This window comes from Globicephala melas, chromosome 8, assembly GCF_963455315.2.
Source record: "Globicephala melas chromosome 8, mGloMel1.2, whole genome shotgun sequence".
Lineage (NCBI taxonomy): Eukaryota > Metazoa > Chordata > Mammalia > Artiodactyla > Delphinidae > Globicephala > Globicephala melas.
The window spans coordinates 83,848,660-83,863,625 of NC_083321.1; the positions used below are offsets into that span (position 1 = coordinate 83,848,660).

General features: G+C 33.5%; 1 protein-coding gene across 1 annotated transcript in view; it reads left to right on the top strand.

The window, feature by feature from the left end:
• The window catches only part of CUL5 (cullin 5), a 95,794-nt gene that overhangs the window by 76,488 nt on the left and 4,340 nt on the right, over window positions 1-14,966 (top strand). The window contains exons 12-18 of the mRNA XM_030836194.2: window positions 5,630-5,762; window positions 6,792-6,923; window positions 9,905-10,028; window positions 10,327-10,502; window positions 11,069-11,230; window positions 11,991-12,109; window positions 12,734-12,857. Of these exons, the coding sequence (XP_030692054.1) occupies window positions 5,630-5,762; window positions 6,792-6,923; window positions 9,905-10,028; window positions 10,327-10,502; window positions 11,069-11,230; window positions 11,991-12,109; window positions 12,734-12,857 (970 nt within the window). The remainder of the gene's footprint in view (window positions 1-5,629; window positions 5,763-6,791; window positions 6,924-9,904; window positions 10,029-10,326; window positions 10,503-11,068; window positions 11,231-11,990; window positions 12,110-12,733; window positions 12,858-14,966) is intronic.

A 14,966-nucleotide genomic window follows, 5' to 3' on the forward strand; every position in this document is an offset into this window, starting at 1 on the left:
GTAAAGATCCCATCATTGCTCATTAAATTTTCAATTCGTACATTGATTTATCATCTCAGTATGAACTCATAGTTTACTATTTTTATTCAATGGGTTATAATTTACTTTTTTTTTTGGTGGGGGTGGTGGGTTGCTGTGCTGCATGGATTACAGGATCTCAGTTCCCTGACCAGGGATTGAACCCAGGCCACAGCAGTGAAACCACCAAATCCTAACCACTAGACCACCAGGGAACTCCCATAATTTACTTTTATTCTTTGTTTTGAGTTTTAGATTATCCTAGATTTCACTAATGGGAGCTGGTTTCTGGGTCCTTTTAAAGTAAATTCTTCTTTCTTTTTGGGATGTGAAGATTTCCGGATTCATTTTGTACTTTCCCTTGCCTTAGCCTCAGGGTTAGCCATTTTTTCACAGAGCTCTAGTTGCTTTTAGTGGACGTTGGTATTTAGTGGACAAAATCTGTTGCTAGGTGTATTAATTGCTATTGTGGTGTCACTGCTCCTAGAGCCTCTCAGTGGACAAGCTAAAGGTACACATATGCATTTGCAACTACAGTACCTGGCCTTGTTTCTTTGTGGATGCATTCCTCACCCTGCTGAGGCTCTGACTCCCCAGACTGGGCCACCCCCTACATGAATGCCTTCCTCATCCAACTGGAGCCTTAATGCCTCCCGTTGTACCTTCTCCTTGCATGGACACCCTCCTTACCTATTTGGTCTCTTCTCTCATACTCCATACATGGCCACTCCTTCATGTCAACACACCCCTTAACTGTTTGGTCTTTGATGCCTGGATGCTAGGCCTTTCTAGTGGCTCTGACACCTCATGCAAAGTTGCAGACCTGCAAGGATGGCTCTTTTACTCTGCTTGGGCTTTCATGTCCTTGGTTAAGTTTATTTCTAGGTATGTTTTTCTTTTGGATGTTATTATAAATGAAATTGTTTATATAATTTCCTTTTGGATTGTTCATTGCTGGCGTATGAAAACGCAACTGATTCTTGTGTGTTGATCTTGTACCCTGCAACTTTGCTAATAAATTCAGTCATTGGCTCTAGTAGCTTTTCTGTGGATTCTTTAATACTTTATATATAGAAGGTCATGACATCTGTGAATAGAGATACTTTTACTTCTTTCTTTCCAATTTGGATGTCTTTATTTTTCTTGCCTAATTGCTCTAACTAGAACTTCTAGCTCTAGATAGAACTTCTAGCACAGTGATGAACAGCAGTGGTGAATGTTGATATCCTCGTCTTATTCCTGATTAGTATGTTAGCTGTAGTTTTTTTCATAACTTCGTTATTCTTAATAGCAGCATGGTGTTACGTCTGGTACATATAGCATAGTTTATTTAATTGATCCTTTATTTCTACACTAAGTATTTTCTGATACTTTGCTATTACTAATAATAGTGCTCCAGTGAATAATATTGTACAGTTGCCATTTTATATGTTTCTACAGTCTAAATTCCCAGAAGTGGGGATTACTTTCTCTTTATTTTTTTTATTCTAAGGTGACCAGATCCTGTCTTTAGCTCCAGATTAAGTAGAAAATTTCTGTGGAATAAAATGAGTATTATTAGATGATTCAGGCAGCAGAACATGAGTGTTGTAGCTATTGGAGGTGGTAGAGGTAATGTTCTAGAAGAATAAAGCTGCTAGTATCATCCAGGTTATTTGGGAGAGTCACTTCTGAGGAGGAATATAGTAGTTCATGGTGAGCCAGTGCTTCCACTGAGAACAATCAGGGAAATCAGGTAAATTTAGGAAATAGTCATTTTAATATTATCAAAGAGCTACAGAAGCAACTAGAACAAAATAATGAAAGTTATAGAAATGAGAGAGAACCTTCAGAAGTTAGCTGATGCTTTGTAGCTGTGTTTCCCTGAAAAAAAGTAACTGAGAATCTAGGTTTCACTCAGGCTGAGCAGTACTGCTGGGGGACAGTAGAGCTTTTGGTGGTCACACAGGACTGGAATGACAAAACTCAACTAGGATCTCAAGTGAAAGCCCAGGAGGGACATTCCTTAGATTCAGTGGGTAACCAGAGGTAGACTGATTCTTACCAAAACTACAACCCATCCTCGAACCAAAATAGTTTGATTGGATTAAAGTGATCAGCCTCTGCCATAGCAGAACAAAGGGTGAACACACATTCTTAATGGAAGATAAACTAGTCTGGTGCCTCTGTGATTCTTTTTTTTTTTTTTTTTAATTGAAGTACAGTTAATTTACAATGTTCTGTTAATTTCAGGTATACAGCAAAGTGATTAAGTTATACATTTATATTTTTTTCAGATTCTTTTTTCCTGTAGGTTATTACAAAATATTGAGTATAGTTCCCTGTGCTATGTAGTAGATCCTTGTTGGTTATCTGTTTTATATATAATAATGTGTATGTGTTAATCCTAAACTCCTAATTTATCCCTCTCCCCCTTCATGATTCTTTTATATGCAGTGCGTAGTATTCAGTACATTACTAGTCCTGTGATGGCAGAGAAATTTATGGTCAACTAAGAGAAAAATAATTTCAGAAGCAGACTCTCAGGTGATCCCACTATTGGAGTTAGTAGATAAGGACTTTAAAATAATTAAGATTAATAACTTAACCACAGTGATATATCACTCACGCCCACTAGGATGGCTAAAATTAAAAAGACATTAACAAGTGTTGGTGAAGATGCGGAGAGAGATTGGGATCATTATAGTTGGTACACAGCTACTGTGGTAACACTTTTGTAGTTTCTCAAGAAGTTTAACATAAAGTTAACATGTGACCCATCAGCTCCACTCCTGGGTATATACCCAAAAGAAATGAAAACATATATCTACTCAAAAACTTGTACATAAATGTTCATAGCAGCATTATTCTTAATAGCCAAAAAATGGAAACAACCCAAATGTCCATTATCTGATGATGGATAAGCAAAATGCGGTATATCTATGCGATGGAATTTTATTTAGTCATAAAAGGAAAGAAATTCTGATACATGTTACAACTTGAGTGAAACCTTGAGACGTGAAATAAGCCAGACACAAAAGGACAAATTTTTTATGATTACATTTATATGAAGTATCTAGGATAGGCAAATTTATTGATACAGAAAAGTAGAATAGACGTTACCAGGAACTGGGGATAGGAGGGAATGGAAGGTTATTGTTTAATGAGTACAGGGTTTCTGTTTAGGATAATGAATAAGTTCTGGACATAGATAGTGATGATATTTGCAGAACATTGTGAATGTACTTAAGGCCACTGAATTGTACACTTAAAATGGCTAATATGCTAAATCTTTTGACCATGATAAAAGGATAATTTTTTGAAGGAATGAATGGATATGTGCTATGATCTGGATGAATCATAAAAACATTATGCTAAGTAAGAGATACCAGTCACAAAAGGTCACATATTGTATGCTTCCATTTATATGAGATGTCCAGAATAAGGAAATCCATAGAGACAGAAAGTCGATTAGTTATAACTAGGGACTGGGAGGGAGGGATAGCTGGAAAATGAGATTTGACTACTAATGAGTATGGGGTTTGTTTTTGGGGTAATGAAAATGTTTAAAATTTTATTTTGATGATAGTTGTACAACCTTGTGAATATACTTTAAAGAAACATTGAATTACACACTTCAGATGGATAAATTGTATGGTATTTGAATTATATCTCAGTAATCTTAAATAGATCATGAATAATAATGAGTAAGTAATACATATTAATAGACAAATAGGTGGAAATCGTTACCTGAGAAAAGGTAAAATATCTATAGCGATATGTAATTGGAATCATAGAGAAAGGAAAAGGAGGCATGAGCTATTGACCAAAATTTTTCCAAATTGCCAAAAGATGCCAACTTGTATTCAAGCAACTCTTTGAATCTCAAGCATGATAACTACAAATTAAACCATTCCTAGGTACATCATAGTAAAACAGCTAAAAACTGGAAAAAAACAAAACACAAAAAGCCAGAGATGGGGGGAATGACACAATACCAAAGAAACAACAATAAAAGACTGAAAACTGTCTTCTCAACCTGTTGAATTGGAGGAAGGGAGATAGACTACTGCAGTTATTACAGCAGTTCATATAGAAGCTAGCTAGGTATTGGCAATGTGAATAGATTGGAGGAGATGGATAGATTCTTATGAAGTAAGTTAGTGGTCTTTAGACTTGCTATATCTACCTCGAGGGATACAGAAAGAATTCCCAAGAGTATGCCAGTGTAGCTACTTTTAAGGAAATCACTTTCTAAATCCTCAATTTCCACATCTACTTTTTTCTGAAATTGAACCCTCTGGTGGAAGTATTGCAGTTTCTCCTTTCACTTCTCCTTTCCAGAATTACTCTTCCCTATTTTGTAAAGAAAGGCATATCTCTCTTCATTCTTACTATGGTATGTGCCTTGAATTGTAAAATGCCTCCAAGTCGTTTAAGAAAGGAATATTTTGAAATATTGGTATTGTTGTACAGAAAATGAATTTCTAATGACTAGATGTTATATCCTTTTGCAAAATGGTTTCTAATTATTTGCTTTCAACACAATTGATGGCTAATTTGATCCATTATTAAAAAATAACTTTTTTTGTTAAATCAGTATATGTTTTTTTAGCAAATAACTCAGGAGGTGCTCAATGAATTGAGTAACATTATAAGAAAAACTTCTAGTCCTATCTATAAATATGAATAAGATTTTTTAGGTAAAAGACATAAATTTATAAATACAAAAAGTAGAAGTAAAATTGATGATTTCCTGCATTCATAATTGGGAGGGGAAAAAAGTTTCATCCACTTCATAGACAAAATTTTGCATATGCATATGTTTATACACACACAATATAATTATGTTGTTTTGTTAAGTCATGTACTTATAATTTGGACAACTCATTTCTGATAACAGTTGAATTTTATATATAAGAAGTTTTAAAATGTTGAATTTAAATTTATTTACATATATAGTTTAGAGAAGTGTGATAAAGAATAAATGAAAGACTTTCAAACATAAAATATGATACACTCGTTTTAAAGTTTTGTTAGGAAAGTGAAATAGAGATGTAAGTTCATTGTTTAAGGAAAGTTTGTTTACAGTTGTTTTTAATGAAGGATGATATATATCATATCACTGTGAAATTTAGGTTACATTGGATATGTCTCAAAGAGTGAAGTAACAGTTTTAACATAAATTGATTGATGTTCTGAATCAGATCGTGAAAAACAGGGGAGAATGCTACCTGTGTGACATCTTGCAAATAAATCGAACACTGAGTGCTTTAAAAAAAAGTTTTAAATGTTAACTTATAAATATGCAAGGATTTACACAGTTTTTCAAAACTATTTTAGAAGCATCTTAATAAAATCTTTTAAAGATCATTGACAAAGCTGCCACTAGAGTGAGGCAAGGTGGCACATAGGTTACAAAATACAAGGAGGTCTCACTCTCAGTGTTCTCCAAGTGCACTTATGGGAACCTAAGAGTGAGTGCCTCCTTAAACTATGCACCCTAGATGTAGACTTGCTTACCCTAGTCCATTGGATCTATACAACATAAGAAATCTGTGAAAAATTGGCTTTAGAAAAAATATTTGCAGATTCAGTCATTTTCATCAACTGCTTTTAATTTCTTTTTTAGGGTGGGATTAAAAACTCAGCCTGAATCAAAATGCCCTGAGCTGCTTGCCAATTACTGTGACATGTTGCTAAGAAAAACGCCATTAAGCAAAAAACTAACCTCTGAAGAGATTGAAGCAAAGCTTAAAGAAGTGGTACATAAAATTTTTTTAACTTGAAATTTTTAAATTATCTTTGAATTTGTGTTTTGCTTATAAGGCTTTCTGTGATAGCCTCAGTTTTTTTTTTTAACGTATATCTCTAAGCAACTAATATTATGAAATTTTACCAGTGCAAGATCTCTATAGAGCAGTTATTTTTCTTACTGAAAATTTTTATTCTGTAGCTGCCAGAAAGGGAAATAGTATTTAATTCTTCCCCTTTCTTGATTATTTTTAAAAGTCAGTTAAATTCTAGCTTGTATTAAAGGACAAAAAAAGGGAAAATGGAGCTAGCTGGTAGTATTTGGAATGATATTTGAGAGACCAGGAGTTTTTCACTTCTTTTTTTTGGTGAGAGCCCAAAATAGATAGCCAGGGATAAATGAATGTAGATAAAAAGTTAGTTGCTTTCATATTTATTTGTCTCTGCTTGTTATTGTAATATGATATAAGCCAAGGCCATCATATCAAAGAGGAAAAAATTAGTAAGTAAAGATATAGAGAAAGTATAGACAAAGAGGGTTAGAGGGGGGAGTTCCATGGCAGTCCAGTGGTTAAGACTGCTTTCACTGCTGGGCCCAGGTTCAATCCCTGGTCAGGGAACTAAGATCCCATAAGCTGCATGGTGCAACCAGCAAAGCGGGGGGGTCGAGTGGGGGGTGGTTAGAGAGAAGATTAGCGTTAGAATAAAGTGAAGAAGAAATGTAGAAGAAAAAAATGGGGAAGAACCATTGATTTTCATGTAAAGTTTTATCACACTTTATATTAAATCTCAAAACTTAATGTTTCTAAGAACTAAAAGGTTATTTGGTTACAGTCTCAAATTTGCTAACTTTTGAAGTATTAAAGTATTGTAGTATTTCAGGACTGGTTATTTTTCAGAGATGGGCAATTTACTAAACCTCTCTCTGTATTTGATTATATAAATTTCTGAATTTTGACAATTGGGGATGTAGAAAGGTCTAAATGAGAGGGATGGCTAAGAATGTATGTAAATTGAAAGTAACTTTTTTTTCTGTACAGCTCTTGGTACTTAAATATGTACAAAACAAAGACGTTTTTATGAGATATCACAAAGCTCATTTGACACGACGTCTTATATTAGACATCTCTGCTGATAGTGAAATTGAAGAGAATATGGTAGAGTGGCTAAGAGTAAGTAAAATTTTAAAAAATATTTGGTTTTCTTAAAATAGCACGTTTCATATGTGTGCTTAAGTAATGCATTTTGTTGATATTAATATTGAAGAAATACGGAACGTTTTAGAAGAATATAGCATCAATTATATAAAATAAAGTATATTTTCTTAATGAAGACTTCTGGTGAAGCACCTTTGCTCTTGCTTTGCTTCTGTTGTTTCACTCTTTTGTATCTCTGCTCTCATTTGAACTGACCTTAACTAACGGACAAATCGTTTCATTTTTAAGATGTTTTTAGTACTAAATATTTAACCATAGAGATGTTTGTAAATAAATACATCTATTAAGGAAAAAGAACAAATAGGTAAAAGTTGATGGCTTATTTAGGTTAATTAATGCTAATTATGGCTAAATTGCCATGTTAAAATATTTTACGTCTGTTCCTTTCAGTCCATTTTAATGGAATTTGAGTTATATCAGTATAGCATAAATGAATGTCTTTCATTTATACATATGGTGTTATATATAATATTACATTAATATATGATAATAAAACATCTATTATAATGTGTATGATTATATGTATTTTATATATTTTTTTTTCATTTATATGTGTATTTCAAATTAAAGATTTGCAGATAGCCCTGTTTTGCCTGGTAGTGTGGGATAGTAAAAATTACTGTTCAGGTGATCTTAATATTAACAATCACTGGGAAAAATTACTGCTTTGTGACTTCGAAATTTTTGTGAAAATATTAAAAATCTCTTATTATCTAAGTATATAGGAGAAAGAAAAAATTAGTAAAATTAATATGTATTTAGTACACTGTAATTTAAAACAAACTTTCAGATTTAAAGTGTATTTCTTTGAAAAAAGTGCTATTGCAATTCACATGTCTGATATTGTATCTAGAATATATAAAGAACTCTTACAACTCAACAGTAAAGACAACTCAGTTAAAAATGGGCAAAGAGGGGCTTCCCTGGTGGCGTAGTGGTTGAGAGTCCGCCTGCCGATGCAGGGGACACGGGTTCATGCCCCGGTCCGGGAAGATCCCACATGCCGCAGAGCGGCTGGGCCCGTGAGCCATGGCCGCTGAGCCTGTGTGTCCGGAGCATGTGCTCCACAACGGGAGAGGCCACAGCAGTGAGATGCCCATGTACCCAAAAAAAAAAAAAAAAAAAAAAAAGGGCAAAGAATTTGAATAGACATTTCTTCACAAAAGATATATAAATGTCCAATAAGTGTATGCAAAGATGCTCAACATCATTAGTTATTAGGAAAATGCAAATTAAAACCACTGGGATAGCTGAAAATTCAGACAATAACAGATGTTGGTGAGGAAGAGGAGAAATTGGAACCCTTATGCATTGCTGGTAGGAATATAAAATGGTGCAGCCACTTTGGAAAACTGACGGTTCCTCAAAAAGTTAAACATAAAGTTGACCCAGCAGTTCTACTCCTAGGTAATTCCACTCAAGAGAAGTGAAAACATAATGAGCACACAAAAAATTGTACATGAATGTTCACAGCAGCATTATTCATAATAGCCTAATAGTGAAAATAACCCAGAAGATCAGTCAGCTGATAGATAAAATATGGTTTATTCTTATAATGGAGTGTTTTTGGTAATAAAAATAAATGAAGTGCTGATATATGCAACCATATAGATGTACTTTGAAAATATGCTAATAAGCAAAGAAGCCAGTTAGACCACATACTATATGATTCCCTAATACAAAGTGTCCACAGTAGCCAAATCTGTAGAGACAAAAAATAAATTAATGGTTTTCAGGTATGGAGGAGTGGGGGAACATGGGGAGTGACTGCTAGTAAGTATGGAGTTTCTTTTGGGGATGATGAAAATGTTCTAAAGTTAGATAGTGGTGATGGTTGCATAACTCTGTAAATATACTGAAACCTGATTAATTGTACACTTTAAAAGGGCAAATTTTGAGGTACGTGATTTATATCTCAACACTGTTACTAAAATGAAGAGTAGTTTGACTAGTACTTGCCTTCTTGTCATGTAACTTACAAGTTACTTAGTGAGCACCTTTTGTATACTTTGAAGAGTTCTCATGCTCTGTAAGTTTGGATCAGCTTCCAAACTTTTGTCTTTTGGTCTTTCAAAGTTGTCAAAGTTTTTGCTGGCATCACTTCCTCTTCTTAATTTTTTTGTCACTACCACTTTTCTCATTTATGTTGATAATTTGCCTTCATTAAGTTCCTTGTACCTGCATGTTTAGACTCTTCAGCATTGGCATTATCAACAAACATTACAACCACAGTTAGCTCTTTCTTCAGAAACTCCATTTATGTTCTATTTTATTTTCATTTCCAACATTATTCCCTTCCTTCCTTCCTTCCTGCCTCCCTCCCTCCCTTCCTTTTCTTTCCTTTCCTTTTCTTCTTCTTCTTTTTTTTTTTTGGTGTACTTTTATCATCTTTCTTGACCAATACCCTTTCAGTTATCCGTTTTTGTAAAATGTCATGTGGATTTATCAGTGGAAGACATGAATGCAACAAAGCTACATGCTTTGCTGTCTGTGGGTGAACTGAATAAACAGATGACTAACAGATTTTGAAAGAAATATTGTGATTGGTCAGTGATATGATGTGCTTTGTTAGTGATTTGTAGATTGAGGAGCTAGAAGTGAAATTTGTGCTTTATGCATAACTCACGTTTAATATATAATGGTAATTGAAAGTTGAACAGTGTTGTTGGGGTACTGGTGTTCTTTTAACTGTACTGTGGTAACTGAAATTCATGCATATTGGAATCATGCACAGAAAGCCAGGATTGCCTGTATATTCTGTTTAGGTTCTAAGAATCAAATTTAATAGGTATTAGATTATAAACATTCTATAAATATAAGAGAGAAGAAGAATTTTGTATTAAAGCATCTAAAACTTAGTTTTCCATTAAAATTTTTCCTAATAGTATATCAGATTATTTATTATTTATTACTTCTTCTGTCTTTGGTTTTCATAGGAAGTTGGTATGCCAGCAGATTATGTAAACAAGCTTGCTAGAATGTTTCAGGACATTAAAGTATCTGAAGATTTGAACCAAGCTTTTAAGGAAATGCACAAAAATAATAAATTGGCTTTACCAGGTATTATTTTATAATTACATACATTTTTTTAAACATTTTACAAAAGAATATCTTTGTTTTCTAGTAAATTAAAAATAAAACTAAGCAGTAATAGAGACAAAGATGTTAAAAAGTCCACATTCCTTGAAAATATCCTACAAAGCAGAATTTAGATTTACTAACTCTTATTTTGAAACAGAAAGACACTTTTAACAAAATCTTTAGAGTCTTATTTTTCACCAAAGCTTATCCTCTGTGTATGTATTTTACCCATTGTCAAGATTATTTGCTTTATATTTTCTGATATACTTTCCTATAGCTGATTCAGTTAATATAAAAATTCTGAATGCTGGTGCTTGGTCAAGAAGCTCTGAAAAAGTCTTTGTCTCACTTCCTACTGAACTGGAGGATTTGATACCCGAAGTAGAAGAATTCTACAAAAAAAACCATAGTGGTAGAAAATTACATTGGCATCATCTCATGTCAAATGGAATTGTAAGTAGATGGTGTGTTAGTTCAGATATTGGTTTGGCTGAAAGTAGCAGGACTCCAAATAAGACTTGTTTAAACAAGATAGATCTTTCCTTCTCTCACAAGTGAAAGTTTGAGCGGGTATAGTAGATCTGTTCCATGAAGTTGTTAGGGACATAGACTTCTGGTTACAGCACCATCCTTAAGGTATTCCCTTGCCTGCAGAATCCAGTATGATCCTCTCACTATGTCTGTCTTCCAGCCCAACAGGAAGGGAAAGATGTGAGGGTATAGCTTCCTTGAACGGCAACTTCTAGAAGTTTTCCCCATTATTTCCACTCAAATCTCATTGGCCAGAACTTAGTTACATGGCCACATTTTTGCTCAGGAAAGCTGGGAGGTGAGCCTTTATTCTGGACAGTCATTAAAGTCTGCTAAAATTTTTATTACCATGTAAGAAAGGAAGAATGGATATTGAAAGACAACTCGCAGTCTTTTTGTATATAATCTCATATAAGAGATATTATAGTAGATAGATGGTAATCATCATGAAGAGATTCTTATTTTTTTAACTATTTTATCTATTATAGATAACGTTTAAGAATGAAGTAGGTCAATATGATTTGGAGGTAACAACATTTCAGCTGGCTGTATTGTTTGCATGGAACCAAAGACCCAGAGAGAAAATCAGCTTTGAAAATCTAAAACTTGCAACTGAACTCCCTGATGCTGAGCTTAGAAGAACTTTATGGGTTGGTTTGTTTTTATGTTTTTTGTTTTTAACATTGCATCCTCTCACATAGCAGGAAACATGTGTTGGCTTGTGTTAATAATAAATTTATGAATTCATAACACTCAAATGACTTTTAAGCAAGAAAAATACACTAGTGAGGTATTTATGGAAAAAAAAATTGAAAATAAGCAAGTTACTAAGACAGAGAATGGCAAGAGAGAGAGAAAGAAAGAGATTGAGTTGGTGTTTAAATTTTGCCTGTGAAGAGCATGACCAAAGATTTCATATTGAAAATGTGTTCAAAGTTTTTTATGATAACCAAAATTCTAAGAATAAGAAGACTTTGGTCCTTTTGAGGCCCTGTAAAATGTACTTATTAGCCTTCTCTTCAAAACTACATTTTACCCCCTACTCCATATGCCTGTTAAAAGTTCCAAAATAAACTATTACCTAGAGAGAAACAGCTGGTTTATAACCGGCAATGATGTTTGCTGTGGTCATATATGACCAATCCCTCTAGTTTGTCGTTGTTGTGTTTTTTTTCATTGTCTTATTGTAAAGAGAGCATTTATTGCTTCCTCATAACCAACTCTTTTCTCCTCATTCTCTTTCCTCATTATGCATTTACATTGTTATATTCATGGAAGTACCAAATAAAATTTTGAATTATGAATTTGTGCTCATAATTTTTTCTCACCTTTATTGGTCATGTTGTAAAATTGATCTTGGTATTCTATAGTGTTTATAGAAGCTAATTGTTTTCTCTTTATTCTTCATAGTCTTTAGTAGCTTTCCCAAAGCTCAAACGGCAAGTTTTATTGTATGAACCTCAAGTCAACTCACCCAAAGACTTTACAGAAGGTACCCTCTTCTCAGTGAACCAGGAGTTCAGTTTAATGTAAGGTTTATGTTGATTGATCTAAAATAAAAATACCTTGTTTGAATTTTAATATTTTATTTTTAGCAAAATAATTTTCCTTACATGATATTTAAAACATCTGTATGCTGTCATCAGTTTAGATTTATGCCATTTAGTTGTTTATTAAACATATTAATGAACTAGAGATGTTTATTATTTCTTTACATATTTTTCATGGATACGTTTTGGTGTCTGACATACTATATTGCTTTTCATCTTTAAAGTAAACATCCTTTTGCACTCTAAAGCAGCTTTATCCACACGGAGTACTGTTTCCTTTAGATCCAATTAGAAGATAATGTTGAATTACAACCCACATATCTTCAATTATCTGATCACTTTCATGGCAATATAAATTATATTAACTTTGTTATTACAGGGAGCATAGTCACACTTATTAACAGAGCTTTTATCATGTTTGAGGGAAATCATAGGGTTCATTTTAATAAAGCTACATGTTGGTTATTTGTTATTTTTCCCTTAAACAGTGTTGGATATTAATTTTTAGACTATTTCTAAATATTTTCTCTTAGACATTGTTGCTATAATATGATGTTTAAAAAGCCTTTCACTGTAAAATATTTGATTTAATGTTTTTTATAGAAAAAATGCAAAAGTTCAGAAAAGGGGTAAAATCAACTTGATTGGACGCTTGCAGCTCACTACAGAAAGGATGAGAGAAGAAGAGAATGAAGGAATAGTTCAACTAAGAATACTGAGAACCCAGGTTTGTAATATTAAGACACAATGTCTAAATTTTGAAAAATGTTGTTTTTTTAATCTTCAAATCTTTTTTTAAAATTAAAGGAATGTAGGTACTCACACTTTTCGTGCAGAAGAGCTAATTTTCAATTTACTGAAATATAAAAATTGTATTAGTAACATTCTCTTAGTTGTGCAAAGAGATGTCTATATGAGTTGGTGGTCTCTGGTAGGTTCTGTTGGTTGGGCAGAAATCTTGGTTTTAGGTTATGCTTCTCTGACTGCATGTCAAAGAGAATAAATGTATATCAGCAACAAGTACGATTCTAGGATTGAGTATTTAAAATTTAATTTTAACACTTCTAATTCCATTGTAATGGGAAATTAGGGACACTTTAAAAAACGTATTTTAAAACTAGGATTATACCTTCTGAACATGATAAGGAATACCTATTGCAAACTAATGTATGACTGTTTTAACTTTAGAAATAGTCTTATTAAAACCAAGTAGTCCCACTTTTACTGTTTTCATTTAATATTGTTTGAAACTATTGGCCAATGCAGTCAAGCATGAAACAAAAAAGAAGAAAAGATTAAAATTTTTCATGTCTTGTAGATCATATAATATGATAAAGGAACAGAGAAAAGATAAATAAAAATCAAATACTTTTCTATTTAGCAATAAACAAATAAATAAATAAATTTAAGAAAATAAAAGAAGAAACCATAGAATTCACAGGCATTTCTTTAAAAAGCAGTGTGTTGGACCTGTATGAAGAGAGGGGCCTTCGCCTGAGAGATTCAAAAGGAGATTTGAATAAATAGAAAGATCATGTTCCTTTTTTTCTTACTAAATTTTTTAATTGAGGTATAACTTACATATAATAGAATACATATTTCATAGTTTTCAGTGTGTTTTGCTAAATGTGTATACCTGTGTGACCATCACCTCAATTAAGATACAGAACATTTCTATCACTCCAGTAATTTCTCCATGTCTCCATTCAGCCAGTCTCCCCCTTCAACCCACCTGATTCCTATCACCATTGCTTTGTTTTGCCTGTTCTTGGTCTTCATATACATGGAATCAGACAGTGTACTCTTTGTATCTGGCTTCTTTTTAACATGAAATACCATTTGTTGTTGTTGTTTTTTTTTTTTTGGCTGCTTTGGGTCTTCGTTGCTGCGTGCGGTCTTTCTCTAGTTGCGGAGAGCAGGGGCTACTCTTTGTTGCAGGGCGCAGGCTTCTCATTGTGGTGGCTTCTCTTGTTGTGGAGCACAGGCTTTAGGCACACAGGCTTCAGTAGCTGCAGCACACGGGCTCAGTAGTTGCGGCACATGGGTCCTAGAGCGCACGAGCTTCAGTAGTTGTGGCACATGGGCTCAGTAGTTGTGGCTCACAGGCTCTAGAGCGCAGGCTCAGTAGTTGTGGTGCACAGTCTTTGTTGCTCTGTGGCATGTGGGATCTTCCCAGACCAGGGATCGAACCTGTGTCCCCTGCATTGGCAGATGGATTCTTAACCACTGTGCCACAAGGGAAGTGCGAAATACCATATTTTTTAATGATAAGGTTGAATAACTTCCCATACTAGTAACAAGTCTACTGAATTTCATATAAAAATTCAACTAGGAATATTTTTGGAATTTTAAAAATTGATTCTCAGTTTTATCAGAAAGAACAAATAGATGAGAGTAATTGAGAACCTTAAAAAAATAAGGTGTTAATGGTAGTGGAACTTGCCTTGCCAAATATTAAAACTTATTAAAATATCTACAAAAATAAAATAGCATAACATACAGATTAATAGAAGAAAATAGCTCAGAATTAAACCTCCTATATAAGTGTAGATGAACTTTGCAGTAAAGGAAATCATTTCCATGGCCCATGAAAAGAGAATGTATTATTCAATAAGAGATTTTGGAAAATTTTACTTCTGGGAGGAAAAAGCATGATATAGTCTTAGTTTATGGCTACACCAGGATAAATACAGATGGATTAGAGTTGAGATATGAAGTGGAATGGGCAGGTATAGTCATACTATAAGATGTGCAAAGAAAATGAAGTTTTTTTGTTTTATCTAAAACTGATTCATAATAATGCTCAATCTGCTAATCCAAGCTATCCCTTTAGGTA